Here is a 22,110-nt window from a genome sequence, read left to right as displayed (position 1 = left end):
TCTTCACACACAGAAACTGATTCAATGCTCAGCCTCTACCAGCACACACACACACACAGGCATGGCTCATTGTGACTCAATGTACATTTTATACCAGCACAAACACACACACACCTCACTGTAACTCAATGCTCAGACTGTACTACCCACACACACAACATACACACACACGGTGCACAGTGACTCAATGCTCAGCCTATACCAGAACACACACACACACACACAAACAGGCACTCACACATGGCTCACTGTGACTCAGTGAACCACCTATACCATCACACACACATGCGGCTCAATGTGACTCAAAGCCTATACCAGCACACACACACACACACAAACATCCCTCTGTGACTCACTGCACAGCCTATACCAGCGCTCACACACACACACACAGCTGTGAATCAATGCACAGTCTATGGTAGCACACATACACACACAAGCACACATGGCTCACTGTGAGTCAATACACAGCCTATACCTACACACACACACACACATACACACACAGCTCAGTGACTCAATGCAAAGCCTATACTAGCACATGCACCCCCCCACACACACACCTCACTGTGACTCAATGCACAGCCTATACCAGCATGCACACACACACACACACAGCTGTGACTCAGTGCACAGTCTATACCAGCACATACACACACACACATGCACGGCTCAGTGTGATTCAGTGCACCATCCATACCAGCACATACACACATGCACACGCACCTCACTGTGACTCAATTCTCAGACTATACCAGCACACACACACATGGCTCACTGTGACTCAATGCACCGTCCATACCTACACACGCATGCACACACACCCCTCCGGGGTTCTCTTCTTTTAATGGGAAATGCAGAAAACACAGACTCTGGATGCCTGGGCTTTCAGGGCAGTACAGCCAACAGGTTAACGATGGAGTCAACGTCTCCTGCGTCCCTGTGCCTGAGACTGGCTCAGTGTGTGCAGTGCAGCTGGCCCTGAAGAAGCAAAACGTTGAGCATCTCCTTCCATGGGTCGTGGAGTGCGGCACAAGGGTCACTGGCTCCCAGAAGCACCGTCCCAGCAGCAGCCTAAGGTGCGTTTCCATTGCCCCCTGTGTGATGAATTCCTCGACCATTTCAGAACTCACATAAGACAAGCAGAGTATCCTGGTAGAAGCCAAACATAAAATGTATGAGGCATTTCTGCACTTTTTAAAAATCTGTGATTTGCATCAATTTTTTTCTTGTTCTAAATAAAAATTCACTCTCCTAATTTTGAGTAATGCTTATTAAAAATCCCTCCCTCTTGGGGCTTCCCTGGTAGTGCAGTGGTTAAGGATCCGCCTGCCGATGCAGGGCTCACAGGTTGATTCCCGGTCCGGGAAGATCCCACCTGCCGCGGAGCAACTAAGCTCGTGCATCATAATACTGAGCCTGCGCTCTAGAGTCTGCGAGCCACGACTACTGAAGCCCTCGCGCCTAGAGCCTGTGCTCCGCAACAAGAGAAGCCAGCGCAATGAGAAGCCCGCGCACAGCAACGAAGAGTAGCCCCCGCTTGCCGCAACTAGAGAAAGCCCGTGCGCAGCAACGAAGATCCGACACAGCCAAAAATAAATGAATGAATGAATTAAAAACAAAAAGAATCCACCTGCCAAAGCAGGGGACACGGGTTCAAGCCCTGGTCCAGGAAGTCCCACATGCTGCGGTGCAACTAAGCCCGTGTGCCACAACTACTGAGCCCGCATGCCACAAGTACTGAAACCCACGCACCTAGAGCCCGCAACAAAAGTAGCCAGTGCAATGAGAAGCCCGTGCACTGCAACGAAGAGTAGCCCCCGCTCGCCACAACTAGAGAAAGCCCGCGCGCAGCAACGAAGACCCAGTGCAGCCAAAAAGAAATAAATGAATTTGTTAAAAAAAAAAAAAAAAAAGAATCCCTTCCTCTCAATTGGCTAACCTTCGCGTCGCACCAACCTGCTGCACAACAGAAGCATTTCTAATCCGCCAACGAGGAGCAACTGCCGTGTGCTGGGTGGTTCCGACAGATGCGTCTGGATGCAGGGAAGGCATTTCCTCCAGATGCAGAAGGGTGGACGCTTCCCCTGGCACCCCTCTGACCCAGGCACGGGTTCTGAGCACATTAACACATCAGCCCAATTGCTCTCCCAACAGCTCTCCTCCAGCTACAAAGGAGGACGCTGAGGCTGGAGAGGCTGGCACTTGCTCACAGCCATACGCCTGAAGTGACAGAGCTGGCTTTGCTCCAGGAACTTGGCTTCGGGTCCTGGACGATTTCGTGCTCTTCGGTATCGGACCCTGGTGTGGGAGGTGCGGTCCATCAACGGCCTCAATTCTTCACACCTCCGTGTAGCCACACTCTGCCACGTGACTTACGGTTCCTTCCACTAAAGGGGTAGGGGACAGGCCACACCCTCTGACTTTGGGTTTGGCTGTGGGACCTGCTGTGGCAATGGAAGGTTAGCAGGTGCACTCTAACCAGAGACAGGAAAAGCACCGCTGGGACTCGGCTTGTTCTCTTATGCATCTGCCACTGACCTGCCCAGGCCCAACTCCTGGTCCTGGGAGGAAGATGACAGGCACATGAAGCAGAGCCTGATCTACAAATTCATGAGCTAACGGAATACGTCTCACTGGACCCTGCTGAGATTTTACAGTGGTTGTTACACAGCATTGCTGTGGCAGGTACTGACTTATACAACCTGTGTCTGTGATATTTTCCTGGCTGCAAATTGACTGCCCTTTACTAGACTGACAGAAAGTCACATACATACATAGAATTAATTCCACCATTTATCAATGGTTGAAGAATCTAATATATGGTAAGGATATTCCAATTCTTAAAAAAAAAAGATGTAAATCAAAGACATGCTCAGTTCACTGAAAGACACCATTTATTTTGTGACCGTCAAGCAGAATGGTCTGTTGAGACGTAAGTGAAAGTATTGTGCGTGAAATCTGTACGCATTTTCCAGAGTGGACTGCAGGAGAGAAGCCACAGGCAACGCCCCTGACTGGAATCTCGCTATACAGAGCATTCATTCCACAGCTGAGCTATGACCGAGGGTGAGCTATCAGCCACCACCAAAGAATGCCAAGGGCAAAACATTAGCACCAGATTGTTTTTATATGCAATAACATAACTATATACAAAGTTATGTACATTGACTCACTGCAATCTTTGGGTCCCCACTAACCAGATATTTAAGAGGCAAACGGGAATGCTGTGATTTTATGTGCTTCGTTAAAAGGACAGTATAGCGCTATATATTGCTATGTAGAAGAGAAAGTTCTCAAAAGACACCCAACAGCTGGATACAGACACAAATTCTATTTTCACATTTTACAGACATATCATCAAAATGATCACAATGCTGTATTTGAAGGGAAAGAATCACAGGTAAAAGCTTTGTCACAATTAAAAACACACTGAAATCACCGTGGTTGTCTCCCCGAGGGAGGAAGCAGTGGCGGGTGGGGGGGTGGTCCATGGACAGCCAGCTTTACCTTTCCTGACGTGATCAGTTTTCACAGCAAGTGACCCACACCACGTGGCAAGGACACTTCGTGGGCAGAAGAGGGATTTTTCAAGTCAGGAATAGCTTAATTGAAAAAGAGTAAAAACTGTTGAAAAGGCATTTCTCTTTGGCGTCGGTGGGCTGCCGAAGGAGTGTTTATTTTGCCAGCATCACCGACGCCTGCCAGGTCGGCCCCCTCTACGGGTGCACAGTGATCACTGCGGCAGCCCGGGAGTCCAGTCTCCCATCCGGCCGGCGAAGTGTGGACTAGTTAGTGTCCTTTAAGACATTTGTGTGCGTCTGTGTTTGGTAAGGCGGCAGCCACTGCTAACAAAGGGACATCTCCCCCCGCCGCTGGAAAACTTCTTTTATAGGAGTAAGAGGAAATAAGGAGTAAAATGGTCTCACAGGTCAAACCAAGGTCTGCGTATCACCTCAACGTGAAGTTATCCTAGGGCTTCTCCCGCCATTAACCACACATTTCAACAGATGAGCATCGTGACGAAACTCACCACTCCACAGTGATCAGATTAAAAATAAGTATGTGAGAACCGTGCCATTGGTGGCTGAACATCGAATTCATGTGCTTACTCGCCATGCATATATCCTCTTTGGTGAAGTGTCTATTTCAGTCTTTTGCCCATGTTTTAATTGGACTGTTTGTTTTCTTACTGTTAAGTTTGAGAGTTCTTATACATTCTGGATACCAATGGTTTGTCACATACATGATTTGCAAGTTATTTTCTCCTAGCCTGTGATCTGTCCACTGGAAAATGACAGCTTGACAGTTTTCTTTAGTGAATAGACTCTTTACAATCTCACAATTTCAACCAATAAAAAAGGGTCCAGGAGCTGTATACTGTGTGGCAGAAAAAAGATCGGGTCTAGGAGTTCTGTGGTCCATCGGGACCTCTGAGAAACCAGAGCAACGGTTCTTAAATGGCATGTGGCCCTTACGGCATGGTAACAAATTGAGAGAGGCAAAAAGAGAGAAGTCGCCGATTGTAATTAAGGATCATACACACGCAAAATAAATGTTCTGGGGAAAAAGTAAATTAAGAAATATCTCGTCGGCCTTAAGAAAAAAACACCTAGCAAGCACATTACTACCGGACACGCTTTTAGCCAAGTAATTTCTCTTTGCAGGAAAATATCATTTGAACCGTGATGGCAGCCGAGAAGTCCTAAAACCGTCTGTCTGCTTTGTGTGTGTTTTAAAGCGCGAACGCTATTCAAGTGGCAGTTTTAGAAGGAGTGAACCCGACACGTAAGCTCTTCTTTTCACAGTTGGTTTTTAACCACGTGGAAAACCGTTCACCTTTGTAGAGTGTTACTGAAGTACCATCATCATCATGATTTTTGCTGGGTCGGAGATCACCCTTATATGACAGACACAATGAATGCTCAACACTTCTGGACCAACAGGAGAAGCCGGCAGCTGCCACCTCCGGTGACCCACCCCCACCGGAGGGGTCGTGCGCCAGGCTTTGCCCGACACGCGCTCATTCCCTCCTGAGCGGAGGAAGGGGTGCAGCGTGGGAAGACGGGAGGGCAGACCCGAGCCGGCAAGGACCACGTGCGTGCACCTCGGGACCAGAGCCCAGTTCGTACTCGGGAACTCACCGTTCGCCGGAGCCGGGCGCCAGGTGGGGTTGCTTCCAGGCAAAGGGTGACGGGGAGCCACTCTGCTCAGCATTCAAGAGGGAAACTAAGACATTAAATAAATCATCCCAGACGCACCCACGGAAATTATTGCTTTTCTAACGGCCATTTGGTTCTGGGAGGGATTCTCTCTCCAGGACATAAATACAGGCTGGGGTTTGCATCTGCCTCCTTGGGACCGGAGCTGAAGGGCCGGCTTCTGTGCCCCGCCGGGGAGGCATCGGGGGTGGGGGCACGCCCCTCACTTGCCTCTCTCGGGTGGAAGGCTGTCCAGCAGGCACTTGAGCTGTTCCTCGCCCAGGTGGATCTTGTCCTCCAGCTCGCGCTGCTCGATGAGGAGGGCTGACTTCATCCTCACGAAGTGCGCGTAGTCGGCCAGGCTGTCCTGGCTGAGGTAGCTGGCCAGGATGTCGGACACGATGCCCTCCCGGCGGTCCAGGTTCTCCTTCAGCTCCTTGGCGTCTTCGTGCTGCTGGATCAGGACCCGCTGCTTCTCGAGCAGGGATTGCTGGAGAGACAGAGAGAGACGAGCCTGCTGGGGACCAGGCAATGGCGGGGGGGACCCGAGGTCTGAAGGGACCCGCACAGGAGCACCTGGGGCGTGGGCAGGTGCAGGCCCCAGCGCCAGCTCCCCCACTGGCGCTCCTGGGCCGCTGCCACCTCCACTTGCTCCTGTCACCGTGAGAGGCCGTGAGGAACACGGGAGCCATCCAGGCACGAAAAGCTCCAGGACTGGGAGATGCTCAGAAAGAGCCAAGGGCTGAGGCAGCCGGCGTGTGTCCAAGGCCCTTCCCTGCCAATACCGTGGCCAGGCGGACACAAGGCACAGGTTCTAAAGAGATTCCAGGGCAGGACTGCTAGACCCTTCCGGCAGACGGAGCGGCAGCCCGGGAACAGAGGCCGTGAGAGGGGGCGGGGCGGGGGGAGAGACCGCGCCTGTCGGGGAGGTGCCCTCGCTCCTTCCGAGGGTCCTGCTCTGGGTCACACAGGCGCCCCCATTTCCAGAACGCAGCACTCACGATCGCTGTCTGCCCACAGGGTGTGCACCCACTTCCCCCGCCCTCTCCAACTTTAATGAAAACTGAGAGGGGGAGAGGTGAACGCGGTAAATGTCTTCAGGTGTCGGCTGGCAGATGTCACGGATGCCCTGTCCTCGGTGCGAGTTTCTGACACCGGCAGGGCCCCGTCATTCCGCCACTTTGCAACGTGGACATTTACCCACGGCCAGGCGTGAGCATCCGGGATGCGGGAGCGCTCTGCAGAGAGCTGATCCACAGAAAGAGCTCAGAAAAGATGAGCTGCTATTAAACGGTGGCTGAAAGCAGAAACTGCTCCTGGGGTGAGGCTTCCGGGAAGTGCCCCCCGACTGCGCAACCTTTCGGGGTCACCTGTTCCGGGGGACACCTTGACCTTCAGGTGCTTGTGAAACAAAGACAGAATGTATTTTCATGGAAAGAGGCAAGGTAAAGCCAATTAATTCCAACCAAAAGGGAAACAGACCTCAACTGATTCCAGAAATGCGGTTTGGGCTACTAAGATCACTTGGGCTCCCTGGCAACTAGAAGCTGCTGATGGGAGTCAGGGATTCATGTGTCTGTCTGCATCTGCCCACGTGCTCATTTTCTACCTGGAAAGACAGAGGAAGCCTCCTACAGCCCGAGGCCACATCTTTTCACTCGTTAGCATGCCTGTCTCTGCAAACCACAGCTTTCCCAAGCCCTGGCTGCCTGACACGGAGATTTGCACCCAGCACCAGCCCCAGTGGAGGCTAGCCCACTGTGCTGCACCTGGACGTGGCGACTGAACACTCCTTTTGGGTCCATGAAGGTGAAGCTGCATCAACCACACACAGCCAAGGGGGAGAGAGCCTGTCTGCTTCTCCTCCCTACCACGGACCCTCTAGGGATGCAGTTAAGAGCTATGCAGCCAGGTCCCCAGGAGGACCAGGCGCATGGTCCCCAGTGTGTGATTGCTTCTACTTCCTCCGATTCTAAATAAGCCTTTGTCAGTTCCAAGCAAAGGGAGATAGAGATGAGCGGAGCTGCAAAGACAATACTATTTTTCATTTAAATCGATACTTGAGAGTTTAATATTTCAATTACATACAAGTCAGTCCCTCTTTCCCATTCATGTTATTTTCCTAAGTTCTTTCAGATAAATTTGGCAAAGATGGCACGAACAGCGAAATGGAATGCGAACGGAACCCAAGGGGCTCGAGGTCCGAAGCCCCAGTTACTTTCTCAACCCTTATGCAATATACGATCCGTGACTGACAGTCACTAACGACTTGGCTAAGCACAAAAGATCACGGTCTCAAAGCCACGCGCTTTGTAAGGTGTAACCTGAAACCACTCTCACCTGGAGTCCAGGGGGAGGGGTGCCTTTTCTGCTCTCCTTGTAGAGAAGCTAAGGTGCCTTACTAATGATGACGATGATCATTTTGAAGGCCCATTATGTGCAAAGAAGCAAACTAGATGTGCTCCTGCTACCTGACCTACGAAGTAGTAAAGCCAGTGAGGTAGATGGTGTCTTGCATGCGCAAAGGGCGGACATGCAGACCCACTGAGAAATGTCCCAAGTTGCACTGCTGTGAAGGGAGGAGGAAAGCAAAGCAGCTCTCAGACTCATTCCAGACACTGCCGGCCCTCTTGTGAAGTCACAGCAACCAAGTCATCATCAAACGCCACTGTCACTGAGTGCCGGTGACTCGTCAGGCAGTGGGGTGAGCTCCACTTACCCACTTACCTGCAGTGGGGCAAGGTTACAAACAGAGACTACGTTCTAGGAAGAGACCAACACTAGCAGCGATACGAGAAGAGGTCCACTCTCCCGGATGCTCGCCGAGGCGCCCCCCCGCTACAAGGAGGGAGTGAGCGAGCCCTGGGCGTTCAACAGCATCTTGCGCTACGAGGCGGACAGGTGGCCGCACACCCCACAGGAAAGCCCCGCCCCGCCCCGCCTTCCAGGTCAGCCTCGGCCATAGTTACCCGATCGCCAGGAGGAGTGCCGTCGTCCAGATTGTTGAGGGCGTTCTCCACGCGGGCCAGGCGGCCGGACAGCGACAGCAGGAGGTTCACCACCTTGTCCAGGTCCCCGATGAACATGCGGAACTTGTCGAACTCATTGGGCTTGCAGACGGCCTTGGCCAGGGCCTCCACCTCGTCGCCCAGCGCGCTGTTGGCCTGCATGTCCTCCCGCAGGCTCTGCCGCGCCTGCCGCAGCACCTGCAGCTTGCGCCCGATGCTCTCGATGAGCTCCTGCTGTGGGCACAGGGCAGGGGACGCGGTCAGGGCCGTCTTGCAGCACCCCCTCACGCATCCCGGATCTGCGGGCGACTCAGCTCAGCCAGGCGGCAGCTTGTTTTGCATCCGTAAATAACAGGGGGGACTTACCCGGTGGCGCAGTGGTTGGGAATCCGCCTGCCGATGCAGGGGACATGGGTTCGTGCCCCGGTCCGGGAGGATCCCACACGCCGCGGAGCAACTAAGCCCGTGCGCCACAACTACTGAGCCGGCGTGCCACAACTACTGAAGCCCGCGCGCCTAGAGTCCGTGCTCCGCAATGAGAAGCCCGCGCACCGCAATGAAGACCCAATGCAGCCAAAAATAAATATAACTAACTAACTAACTGGGGATGTTTTAAGACTAGGGGAAGGATAAGGCCTTCCTCTTAAATCATTGGTGTTTGATTTAGAAACGAAACAGAACAAACCTTTTCTCATCCTGTGACTGTCCTATCAGAGTATGCAGGAGTGGGACCCTTGGGGCTACTACTCACGGTAAACCTCGTTTCAGCCTGTATCTTTGCAAGGATTCTCCGGGCCTCTGTGATACTCTGTGCTTCCTTCTTTGTTTTTGTTGTTTTTTTTTTTTCCCTGGCCGCGCTGTGCGGCTTGTGGGATCTTAGTTCCCCGACCAGGGCTCAAACCCAGGCCCTCAGCAGTGAAAGCGCGGAGTCCTCACCACTGGACCGCCAGGGAATTCCCTGTGCTTCCTTCTTTGGAAGTTCCCAATTTGAAGGCTTACATGCACAGAAGTTATTGAGTCTGGTACTGAACATCTGGTACTGAACTCCATGATTAAAAAGTGTCTTGCATGTAGAATTAGCAATAAAAATTAAGACCAATGAAGGATGGCAATGAACTTAGGAAAGTCTTTCAGAATATAATAAAGTGCTGATCTCCATTTGACCAAAACGTAGATAAATGACTTCTTTAAACGTGGTGAAATATACATACTGCAACATTTACCGTCCCGCTTCTTTTCTCGTGTGCTCTTCTGTGGCATTAAGGCACACGCACGGTGCTGTGCAGCTGGCGCCACCTGCCATCTCCACATCCTCTCCATCCTCTGAGACGGAAACTCTGACCCTTCAATACGAGCTCCCCATTCCCCGCTCCTGCCAGCTCTTCAAATGATGAATTTTTAGAGAGCACATGACATGTACAAGACCTTTTCCTCGGTCACCATCCTGACGTGAAGCGGCACCGTATGGTCCGAGGTGAGGGGCAGACAAAGCAGGTTATCTGTCTCCTTGGTCATCACATTTGAGACAAATTAAAAGGACAGCTCCAGAGGAGTCCAGCAGGTAAGCCTTCCCCAGAAAAACCCTTTTCCCAGGACTACGGATGTCCTTCTGTTGTTAAACCCACCCGTGGCGCATGCCAACAGGTGACCCGCCCTGACACAGTGAACGAACGGTGAGGGGTCAACGGTGAGAAGCCAAGTCACCCGTTGTCCTTTTCGGAACCCTGCTGCCACCCGCCCTGCACGACTCCACCAACCTCGTGTCGACGGACACGGCAGGTTACGTGGGGTTTACGAGGCCAACGCATCCCTGTGCTAGCCCGAGGCTGGAGTGATGAAAACGGAAGCAGTGCTCCGCTGCCCGCACCCAAATGAGGATTAAACAATTCGTTGGAATGTTAAGTCCGTTTAGGATTTTTAAGCTCAGTCTGTTGCTCCATAGTGAGCAACACGATTTGAGGTACAACGGACCCATGAAAATGGTCCGTGCCGCCCACCCCCCCACTCCTGGGGCAGTTTCCAAACTCTGGCCCCAGATGGAGTCCGCAGGGCTCGACAGAGAGAAGGCTCAGTCTCGTGAACCCCTCCAGGATGGTGTCCAGAGCTGAGCAGGGAGCAGTTGCCCCGACCTCCAGGGCTGACGTGAAGATGGGTGAAATCCCCGGACGCTTAGCCCGCTGCTTGGCATGCAGTAAGCGCCTGTCCACAGCCGCTTCCAGCAAGACTGCAAGTGTGCATGAGAAGCTGCTCCGAGTTCACCACTACCATTTGGTAGACACTGCCCCATCCCAGGGACTATTTGGGCAGGAGAAAAAAAAAAAAAACAACACCTCGGGAGACCCGCTGAAGCACTGGAGCCACCCTACACTTCGTTTGCCTGAGATGGGTGATCTGTGTCTCAGGACGATGCTTCGAAAGAGGGTCTCCATGCAGCATTTATCTACCAAAACAAGTCCACAAATTAGAAAGGCATGAGCTGTAGTCAGGGCACTGCCTCCGCTTCGTTCAACCTGCCTTGGGCTTATCACTATGTCTGGAGATCCGGCAGATTAAAATGGTGAGCAGTTTTAAAGGACCGCCACCCTCCTGATGAATCATGGTTTTTCTCCTAAGAAAGACCACATGGAATTTATAAATTGCTTTTGGCTTTTCCAGCTCAGGATGTCAAGACATTCTCTTCCCTTGGGAACTGAAAACCCCGTCCAGATTTCTTTGATGTTTTCTCTCAGACTGTGAGTCGGTGTGTTTTCACACTTCTGTATCTGTGTGTCTATTTACCTACCCATCTGAGATGTGGTTTTAAGTCAACTTCGAGTGCCACAGCTGAGAAGGTGGCCCTATTTTTATTTTGTTTTTTTGGCCGCACACACGGCACGTGGGAGCCTAGTGCCCCAGACCCCCTGCAGTGGAAGCACAGGGTCCCAACCACTGGACCTCCGGGGATGTCCCAAGGTGGCCGTATTTTAGATATTCATTACTTGAGGGAAAAGCACAGAATACATTGCAGGGATGGAGAACTTTCCCGGTTCTTGCCTGGCGCCACTGCTAACGTGAATGAACGGTTCAAGTGATTTTGATGACTGTGGATGGATGAGGAGCCCTAGCCAGTGCTCCTGGTAATTTTCCAGTTTCATTATTCTTCAGCAGTTATCGTAATGAAGATTTCATGCTGATGCATTAAGAGGGGCCTTCAACTCCTACAGCATCAGCTGGGCTAACCTGAAACTGGACACTCTGGAAGGAGTCCAAATTCCTTTCTCTGTCTTGCATAGATGTTTATGAGAAACACTTTCCCGTCTTCCTGGAAGGGCCATTATATGAAGTAGACATAGGCTTTGAGAGCGTCGGAATGAGGCCGGGCCCAGGGGAGCACGCCCATCAGTGGCTATTAGCTGCAGTACCCAGGGCGCCGGCGGCAAGCCTGTCTGCCTTTGGACGGCACGTGGAGTTCCGGGAGCTCTCGGGTTAGAGTCTGTGGCGGCTGAAGCTGGCCCCCAGTCTCAGCAGGTGCACTGCTGCCTCTCCCCTCTGTGGGGATGGGCCCCCATTTCAGCCCCAGACACCCTGCTTTTGTCCCATTCTATGGGGGAAACAAGGTCTTTTCTCTCTGGGCCTCGCACCCACCTCTGGGTTCCAGGGAAAAGCCCGAACCCTCAGAGGTTCCAGACTCAACCCGTCAGCTGTCTTTGATTCTCCTGAAGCATCTCCATCACTCAACCGGGGCTGTTTCTGAGCAGGGTCTGCCTGAGCTGCCTCAGGGATCACCACGAATTTAGCCCTCTTAGGTTAAGGCTTCCACCGGCCCAGGGACTCCCTTACCACCTCCCTGCGCAGGGGCTTCTGTTCTCTTGCCTCTGTCCTCAGTCTTCTTCTAAAATACAGAGGGTCACCTGCTGTGGCACGTGGGCTCTGTGAGCACCAGTGACTGTGATCACGACAGCCGAGGTCCCCCTGGGAATGTCTGGCGCACGGGGCTTCGGAGGTCTTGCTGTCTTCCTATCAAGTGAGCCATCAAGTCCTCCCAAGTGCACCTGCACGGCCCTCCCTTCTCCTCGTCCCGTGCACACTTTGTAACCGCGTGACACCGTAGATGTGAGGGCACTGGAAAGGCAGCAGAGGCAGCGCAGCCTGTAGGTCAAATCAAGCCGAAGAGCAGGACTACTGGGTCAGTAACACCACAGAGAACTGCCGTTTAAAGCATTTCCTGCTTGGGGTGAAACTGCCCGACATACGCTTATTGAACTAAAACCGTCAGTTGGCTTACGAATTTAATCCTGGTGGGGTGATGGGCAGGAGGCAAGCTCACAGTGACTCACCTCAATCCCAAAAGCCGCCATCGATGGGGAGGCAGTGCCCGGCATCTCGTGCCCCCAAAGAAATCGGAAGAGGCACCAGACAGATGAAAGGAGCGGTACCAAGGCGGCTGCTTCCCAAATTCAGTATATCACGAGAAACAAAGGCATACTGTGAAGTACATAGTTCTTTGCATCTAGGGTGGGGGTGGAATTAAAACTGTCCAAACTGGATATTTTTTCTAGGTTTATGAGAATAACAGCACTTTTTAAAAAATTCATTATTTTTAAGAACGTGGAAAATGCAACCAGAAGAAAGCAAACGGTCCCCTGGGCCAGACACAAGGCCTCTAAAATCCCAGGAACGAAACTTAGTTGTTGTTGTTTTTTTTTGCGGTACGCGGGCCTCTCACCGCCGTGGCCTCTCCTGCCGCGGAGCACAGGCTCCGGACGCGCAGGCCCAGCAGCCATGGCTCACGGGCCCAGCCGCTCCACGACACGTGGGATCTTCCCGGACCGGGGCACGAACCCGTGTCCCCCGCATCGGCAGGCGGACTCTCAACCATTGCGCCACCAGGGAAGCCCCAAAAACTCTTAGTTTTCGTTTCCTTTTTGAATTAAAACAAGGTTGTCACTTCCTAAATTGCAAGTCATTTTCTTTGACACAAGGGTCAGGGTATTTCTTCTGGAATGCGTTTGTCTACCATATTTGAAACCAATCAATGGCATTTTTTTTTTTAACAAGTAACAATACGAGGAGGTATTAAACATTATCCTTTGCAAGGGTCTTGTCAAAAAAAATTGGTACTTTTTTATGAAAGCCCCTTCCAAGATGCAAAGTGTATGGAAAAATTCACCAAATGCCGGTTCCCTCCTTTTCTTCTCCTGGTGCTGACTACGCATGCTCAAAGCCCCTGGAATAAACAAACAGCACATGCTATCCTCTGAAACTGACTGCCTTGGGCAATTCCTTCTTCCCTTTGTGCTAAGTCCTTCCTATAAAAAACAAGTAACCACACCTAGATGTCACAAGTCTGGCCCATTGACAGTTGACCTGCCATGAAGATTTGAAGCTCGTACAGTAGTGAAGACATTGGCACCGATAGCAATAATTCTGTCCCTAACCATGACCTCATGGTTACATGCAATTTCACCTCTGACCTCCTCTCTAATCCTCCCCCTTCCTTGTCCACACAGCTCCAGCCACGGGTCTCTGCTGCTTCCCCAATGTGTCACAAAACTCCCACCCCAGGGCCTTTGCACTTGCTGCCCAAACCCCACTCCCCCCACCCCTCCCCAGATCAATCAGACATTCCCTCACGGCACTCCAGGTCTCTGTTCATCATCAGCTCATCAGAGCCTTCTCTACAATCATACTCCTTTACCTCTCTATTCCTGCACGCTGTTTTAGTTTTCTGACCACCCGACCTATTATTACATTAAGGGTTGGCAAACTTTTTCTATAAACGGCCCAACAGTAAATATTTTAGACTTCAGGGGCCACACAGCCACGGTTGCAGCTACTCAACACCGCTGGTGTAGTGTGACAGCTACCAGAGACCACACGTACATGAATGAACGTGGCCATGTTGCAATAAAACTTTATGTACAAGAGCAGGTGGGAGGCAGGGATTGGCCCACGGGGCCCTGTCTGTGTTTTTATATTTGTTTTTATGTTGGCTGTCTATCTCCTCTGTGAGCACACAAGTGCCTTCAGGGAAATCAGGACTCCAGTCTGTTTTGTCTCCTGCTGTATCCCCAAGTGCCTGGGTGAGTTTTTGGAGTTCAACAAATGATGCTTTTTGGTTAACAACGCACTTCACAATATACTGTTGAATTTAACATCATTCGGATTACAGATATTTGAAATTGATAGTCAAAGAGGACATGTGCCTTGCGGCAAGTCATACAATTAAGTCCTCTGGATTCAACTGGGGTAGAAGAGACATATCACTTGACCTTAAAATGAGAGAGACTGGTGGCCACCTAGCTAATTTGACACTGGATCTCATTACAAAGAGATGGCAAAGAGACCCTGGCAGAGAGGCCCAATTTTAGAACAGAAGACTCACCCACAAAGGGCTTAATACACAGGCCCAAATGTCAGCGTGCCACATAGAAGCCCAACACAAATGGCGCTCGGTGCAGGGCCCAGGGTCGGGGTGGAGCCGGGTGTCGCCCCCCTGCCTGCCAGCCTGCCAGCGCGTTCTCATTTGGAATTGCAGCTTCCCTACCTTCTTCACCGACAGGTCGTGGTCCGGGTCACTCCCTGAATCCTCTTGGGCTTCTTGCTGGTCCTGCAGGTCTTTCATCTTAATCAGCAGCTCCGCCTTGGGGGCCGATGTGCTGTAGTAGGTGGAGTTGGTGGCCAGGGACGCGGCCGCCGGCACACTCAGCGCCTCCTTCCTGGGTAACAAAATGTCAGAACACCCGTTAGCTCCGATCGTACACACAGACGTGCCCGCGAGTCCCACAGCCTGGGCTGTGACCGGCAAAGGGCGGTGCTACCGAAAAAGAACACCCGTTAGCTCCGATCGTACACACAGACGTGCCCGCGAGTCCCACAGCCTGGGCTGTGACCGGCAAATGGCGGTGCTAACGAAAAGGCACCAGCTAGAGAGATGAGACCGCAAGAGTGGGGAAGGAGTAAGTTGTGAGGTCAGAACTAAAACACCTGCCCAGTGGTGCTCAAAGCCCCGCCCCGGAGGGAGGAGAGTGCAGAATGTATCGCTGGGAGCCTGAGGTCTATGGGGACAGGTCTGCTGCTATCTGTAGGCGTGGCCGCAGGCCCCAAGGTCACCAGGCACCTTTCTGCCAGCAGCCACATCTGCTGCCTCTTGCTACGGCCTGACTTCCTGTCTGCACAGCACCCGCACTCCCACCTGCTGTCAATCAACGATGCTTATGGAGACCACGTACAGAAACAGGAGGGATGTCAGCAGATTCACCTTTGTGGGCAGCTGACTAAAGGACAGGGGCTGGAAAGCGCTCTTTACAAAACTGTTACGGCAAATTCACCCCCTCAGTTACATAAGCAACAACAGAAAGCCTCTTTCATAAACACGTATACTAAGTAGTCTCAACTGTCACTCCTCTTGTGACAAGTTTTTCAACTTCAGTACTAGTGACACTTGGGGCTGGACCATTCTCTGATGGGGGGCCGTCCTGTGCATTGTAGAACAGCAAGCAGCATCCCTGGTCTCCACCCACTAGGTGCCGGGGGCACCTCTCCCAGTGGTGACCACCGAAAGTCTACCCCGACATCGCCAGCTGCCCCGTGGGGGGAGACAACAGCCTCCGGCTGAGAACCACTGCCTTAGGAGAAAAAGCCCCGTGGGCATCACCGGAAACGTATATTTTCACATCTTTGCCAGGACCTGACGTCATCATCCCCAGAATGGGCTTTTAATTTCGGGAGGGTGACAACAGAGCCCCCAAGTGCTAATAAGCACTTAGGGAATCTGTCCCCAGAGAGCAGTCATGAAGACAGACAAACAGATACACGCCCTTGCCCTTGCCAGCCTAAGAGGCACCGGGCAAAACCACATACAGCCAGGGCGCAGAAGCCAGGGCAGCGTCTACTCACTTCTCCTCCATGGCTCTGGGAGAGGAGATTTTGGGGAACAGCTTCCTCCGCTGCTGAGCTTCTTCCAAGAGGTGCTCGTCTTTGGGGAAGATGCCCTCCATAAGGTCCATGGTGGTTTTGATCTTCACACCGGGGTCCAGGATATCCGCCAGGGACTTATCCTTGCCCGCGATCTCGCGGGCCAGCTCCTCCGACTTGAGGTCTTCGGCAGTCCTCTCTTTGGCCTTCACGTAGCTGAGCGTGGGCGTGGAGGCCCGGCTGTCCTTGGCCGTGGGCACTGGGGTGCCAGGGGGCTGGGGCTCGGCGCCCTGGCGGCTGTACAGGCAGAAGCGGGAGTAGGACTGCTCGGACGTGCTGAGCGTCTTGATCTGGTCCCGCTCGAGCCCGCTGGGCAGCACGGGTGGCTGCGGGACGCGGGCCAGGCCCTGGCGGCTCTCCTTCTCGGGCTGGCTCTCCGAGTGCACGATCTTGACGGGCACCATCTTCACCGTGGTGTTGTTGTCCATCACCCGCTCGATTCTGCAAAGAGAAGGGCCGTCTGCTAAAGACACACCGTACGCCCAGGCACAGACCAGAATGAGGAATCGGATGAGAAATCGGCTGGTTTCCGCATCCCCTTACAGCCAGGGAAGCCTGACTCAAAGGCCTGCGGCGGCCCCAGGGGAGAAGCCTTCATGGTCACACGTCCCAGGATGGGGAGACCAGGTTGAGCCGTGCCTGCCACCCCTAACTTGATCTCCTAAGCCTCCTGGGCGTGTAGGTGTCTTTCCGTTTTCCAACAGTCACCTGCACGCCTGAAGGCACATCCGTGGGCTTACTGACAGAAAGGCAGTGTGATGTTCATTTGTTTTTAGGTCAGTGGCAGTGCAAACGGTGAGAAGCCTGCTCAGTGAGATTTTCTTTTGCAAGGGAGCCCTGCAACAGACAGGCGTATTTCACAGAGTTAGCATCAGTGCCTCAGCCAGCGTCTCTCGAAGCTGGGTGCCTGCGCGGTCCTCGCGGTGGCCGGAGGACTCCCTTAGAAAAAGTAGCAGCCGTGTTCTGAGCGGAGGCTGAGCACCGCCCGGTCCTGGTCCCGATCGGAAGCGTCCTTGGACACTCGTGCGCCCTGGGTCTCACCCCACCTGCCTTCCACTGCCCCACACTTCGAGCTGCCCTCCACACGGCATTTCATACCAGAGCGGTAAGAATCCAGCAGCAAACACGGGACACGCTGCTCCTGTGTTACCTTAAATGACTCATGCAGGCGTCCTTTTTTTTTAAAAAAAAAAAAAAAAAAAAAAAGTTTGTCGGTGAAAGCGGGGGAGGCACCTGGAGCACCCACAGGGAAGAGAAAACGGAAAGCAACGGCCTGCTCGAGGCAATGGGGCTTCGTCAGGGGCCACCCGAAAGCCGGCTGGTGCCGGGGGATCCCTCGGACCAGGGCCACTGGGACACAAATCCATTTCAAATACCCTTGAAGGACAAATTGGAGAAAGAGAGCCATCTGCTGGTAGCCAGGAGGGAAGGCAAAAAACAGGCCAAAATCATACAACCAAAACCTCGACTCGTTCCTAACTCAGCCTAAAACCACTTCTGTGATCCGAACGGACGTGATCTTATGGTGCACAAGGGACATAACGCAACACATTACGGTTCTTTCCTTGTTCTTAAGGGGTGGGGCATGCAGCCTACAGTGAAATAATTTTATTTTCTTCTCTCCTCCGGCAGAAACCATTGAGAACAGAGGTGTTTGTTTAAATCTAGGTGGTCATATATAGTCCCTGTCATGCCTTCTTAGTGATTAAATTTCAAAAGGCTGTCACTGTGTGGATAATACTGCTCAGACATGCTGAACTTCCGAAGGAAAATTCTGGCACCTTATTGAAGCAAGAACACACAAGCAAGAACACACAAACAAGAACCCCACTGCCTTCCATTCCTTGCATTCCATGCGTAGAAACCCTCAACAGCTGTTAGGGACTTAAAAGTCAGCCTGTATTTGCATCTCCCCGCGCCCCGATTCGTGGGGAAACTTGATTTCCAGCGAAGGAAGACATGAGGTAAAAAACAAAAACAAATCCTCCGCAGGTTGTCCTATACTTTCCAACAAAGCATCTCTTCCTAGTCATTTCTAAGCACAAATGATCTCTCCTCTTGAAACCTGGGCAGACTTTCACATTTAGGGAAGTCTGATGAACTTCTACCTCAAAGTGAAGACAAAACACAGTGGACAAGACCTTACCGCAGCCAGACCGCATCCGTTCCTCACGGGAAGCAGGACCAGGAGGGATGGAGGATGCGGGGTGTGCCAGGCCCGGCCCCCTCTCCGTGCAGCGGCTCCTCCCCGAGTGCGGGCTCCGTCCAGGTGCCCACAGGGACCCAGCCCCCAACAGCAAACGGTCCAACCCGCTCTGCTCACACACCCAGTCCTGAGGGAGCCCTCAGCCCACATGCCACCCTGTGTCTGATAAACCACAACTCCCACAAGGAGATTCTCCAACCACGAGATGCCCGAGGTGACCGCAAGACTGTCCGAACGACCCCGAAGCAGCCCCCCAGCTCCCTGCTCACACATGCTCCCAAACCCAGAAACAGGCTCCAGGAAATCTCCTGGGAACACACTTCTGGGAGCAATCAAATCTCTAATTGTCACTGGCCCATGCTGCTGGGCATGGTCTCCATTTTGTTGTAAACCAACAAAAAAACCCTCAAAATTATAAAAGATTTTTAATAGTAAGCTTCCTGGCTTCAGGACAGGAGTGGATGCATTTTTATTCGGAGTGAATGACTACTCTGAAATTCCCCACAGGGTGGGAAGGCTGCACTTTCTTCCTCTCCGCATCCCTGCCGCGGCCTGGCACACGGGAGGGCTCTGGACCCGCCTGCTGAATTCGGGAAGGCGTGTCTCAGGGACACAGGAGCTGTTCTGCACCCTGGCTGGTTCCCCAGCAGAGGTAACCGGAAGCGGGGAGAGATGAATGCGGAGGGAGGTTGGGGGGGCGGGTAGTGCTCAAGAAATCCGTCGGCACACGTGCGGACAAGAAGAGAGTCTCTGAGCTGCGCCCAAACACCAGGCAGCTTGGGAGGCCCAGCCGGTGTGCTGCACTCGCTGCCTGCTGGTGGTTGGTGGTGGGTATGGAGCCGGCCGGACTTGTGTGGAGCGCCAGCCTCAGGTTCGCAGCGTGTGCCAATGGCGTGCCACTCTCTCAGGCCCACACTCACCGGTAACACCCGCTCTGGGGACGGGGACACTGAACTCAGTACATTACGAGCCATTTCCTCGGTGGGAACTTCGTGGGTGGCGTGGCTACCGTCTGCTGCACTGCGCTCCCTGGGGGGACACGTACCGAGTTAGCTCTGCACGCTGCCCGGAATAGGGCGCTCCACGAGGGCTTGCACAGCAAGGGACGAGACAATCTTCGCTGTCCCAAATGACACACTGGATGGGAACAGAGTGGACGCCTGAAGACACCAGCACTCAGTATCGTCAACAAGTACCGCCACTGGTTGTTGAAATCCGTCTCACAGAAAAGACAGGGTGAGAAAATCCACACTCGCTCGGGGCAAGAAGAAACGAAAACCATTCCCCACCTGCTGAAGTCTGCAGACATCATGAGCACTGAGCAAGCACGTGGACCCTGTTTCTCCGCAAAGCCATGGAGCCCACTGTGCCCAAACCAGCTCCTGAGAACCGAGGGGCCTGGTCGCCTTACCTACAGCGGTACCAACACACTCCACCAACCGCACAAACTACTTCATCGCTTCTCCCCCCTTTCAGAGCTGAACAACGCTGCCAACAGAAAGGATCTCTAAGTGACACCTGCATTCTGAACAACGCAGAGCAGTGCCGGCCCGCAGGTGCAGCTGCATTTGCCATGCCACGCGCGGAGACCCAGGACGCTATCAGTACTATTTCCTCTCTGCCAAGTTATCTTAAGGGTAAAAAAAAAAAAAAAAAAAAAAAAAAAAAAAAGTTCAAGACTCTACAGCGGGGAGATCCAGCAGAACTTTCCATGATGATGAAAACAGCCATCATCTGGGCTGTCCAGGGTGGTAGCCACTAGCACCAGAGGGCGCAACTGAGCAACGCGTTTCATTTCATTCTTGTTAACTTACATCGCTATGGCCACGTGTGACTGGTAGCTACTATATCAGACAGTACTGACATGCAGGGCCAGCGAATTCTTTGCTAGGGGGCCGTCCTGGGCACTGTAGGATACTGAGCGGCATCCCTGGCCTCCACCCACTAGATGCCAGGAGCCGAGGAACAAGCCCCACGCCCAGCAGCTGTGACACCCAAAACGTCTGCAGACACTGCCCAGTGTCCCCCTGGGGGCCGCAATGCCCCACCCCGACCCTGGCTGAGAACCAACCAGTGCTCTAGAGAATGAGAAGAAAATTCCCCCCCTTCTATTTCTCAGTTCTTGACTGGTCCCTGCCTCACAGCAGTCACCAATGCCTCAACGGGCACAACAGACAATCCCATGCCGGTAACTCTGAGAACAGCACCATGCAACGTGATCGCGTTTTCCTCTGCTTGAATAAAAGGTATACACCACCTCAGCCTTTTCATATAAAAAGAACTAGAAAAAAAAGGAATGTGGAAATACTGGACATTATGAAAAACACCGATTTTGCCTGAAGGTCTACATGCTTAGGTTAAACTTGATTCTGATTACAAACAGAACTCAGCTGGGAAAACCAGCCCCGGTGTGCAGAAGCCTGTAGGTAACGCAGCTGTCAACCCGTCGGGCTTGGAAGAACAGGACAGGGGACGGTCTACTCCCTCCTTTAACCCCCCCACCCCCTGTGGGGCAGGAACGCCCCCAGCAAGTTAACAAACCAGCTGAGCACTCGAGTGGTGGCTTCTCCCCCATGTCAGTCCCCAGGACCCACTTAAACTCCAGGATGGGGAGCCGGGAGCAAGGCGGCAGGGGTTCACCACCCAGAAAAGGAGCACTGAAAGCCTCCCACGGTGGAATGGGGCCGGGAGACGGGAAGGTGGCCTCAGGCCGCCGTCCAGGGACAGTACCTGGTGGAATTTTCATCCTGGACGAGCAGCGGGGGTTTGTCCGTCAGCTTCTGGGGCGCGAACTGAGGCGACGGGGAGCGCGAGGTCTCCATGGCGGAGGTCTGCAGGGGCCGGAACTTGGAAAGGAGCGGCGCCTCCCGCCGGGGCCAGGCTGCGCGCTCGTCTACATGCTGCCCGGCCGGCTCCCCCGCGGCCCGCGGGCCATCTGCCGCGGGCCGGGCGGCGCTCAGCTTCTCCGCCGAGGCGCCCGGGCTGCTGCGGGCGAGGGCCGGGCGGTCGGAGCACGAGCACACCTCCGGGGCCAGGGGGCGGGGCCTGCCGGGCGCGCCCAGGTGAGCGGCCGCAGGTGCGCCCCCCAAGGGCCTGGGCTCCCGCCTGGGCGGCGGCGGCCTCTGCGGGGCGGGCCTCCGGGAGAGCGGGGCGGCGCTCAGGGTCCGGGGGTCCTGCCCCAGGGCGTGCGGGGCGGCAGGCCGGTCCTCGGGCGCGCGCTGCTCCGGGTATCTGTAATCGCAAGGAAGGGTCCCCGCCCGGCCACGGCCCTCCGGGGGCACCTCGGGAGCTTCCCGGGAGCCAGCTGGTTCAGAGACCTGGGATGGCTGCTGGGGGTCCCGCTGCGCTCCTGGACTGTCTTCTGCACCCTGGGCATCTGTTTGTCTAGGGGAGGAAGGAAGAAAAATGAGCCAGCGGTTCCAATGAACGTCTTCTCCCCAAACAGGACTACACCCAGATCTCCATAACCTCCTTCAATCATGTTAAGGACTTAAATCCACATATGTTTGCCTGCGCCTGTCCCCGCTGCAATTCCTAACACAAGGCATCAACGCCAAACACACACTGGACGTTAGCCGGTACGCTGGCATGTCATACCACAGGACAGGAGGTACACACATTACAGACACACACATACATGTACACACAGACTGCAATTTGGGGGCAAAATATAATTCACACAAACATTAAAAAAAAACAATGTGTGTAGAAATCCTCAAACTGTGATATTCAGAACTAT

At 53.4% G+C, this 22,110-nt stretch overlaps 1 protein-coding gene across 2 annotated transcripts in view; it reads right to left on the bottom strand.

The window, feature by feature from the left end:
* Nucleotides 1–5,328: 5,328 nt before the first annotated feature.
* The window catches only part of SHROOM2 (shroom family member 2), a gene marked incomplete at its 5' end in the record, with an annotated part of 137,516 nt that continues 120,734 nt past the window's right edge, over nucleotides 5,329–22,110 (bottom strand). Inside the window, 5 exons of one of the 2 annotated variants that reach the window (XM_079727326.1) lie at nucleotides 5,329–5,691; nucleotides 8,171–8,443; nucleotides 14,736–14,907; nucleotides 16,088–16,606; nucleotides 21,102–21,755. In XM_079727326.1, the coding sequence (XP_079583452.1) occupies nucleotides 5,425–5,691; nucleotides 8,171–8,443; nucleotides 14,736–14,907; nucleotides 16,088–16,606; nucleotides 21,102–21,755 (1,885 nt within the window). In that variant the 3' untranslated portion in view covers nucleotides 5,329–5,424. Of the gene's footprint in view, nucleotides 5,692–8,170; nucleotides 8,444–14,735; nucleotides 14,908–16,087; nucleotides 16,607–21,101; nucleotides 21,756–22,110 lie in introns of those variants that run through there. The other variant, XM_079727327.1, reaches the window with a different exon arrangement.

The sequence above is a fragment of the Hyperoodon ampullatus genome (genome assembly GCF_949752795.1).
Source record: "Hyperoodon ampullatus genome assembly, chromosome: X".
Taxonomy (NCBI): domain Eukaryota; kingdom Metazoa; phylum Chordata; class Mammalia; order Artiodactyla; family Ziphiidae; genus Hyperoodon; species Hyperoodon ampullatus.
Note: the sequence above shows the minus strand (reverse complement) of the source record. Positions and strands in the feature narration are given on the sequence as shown.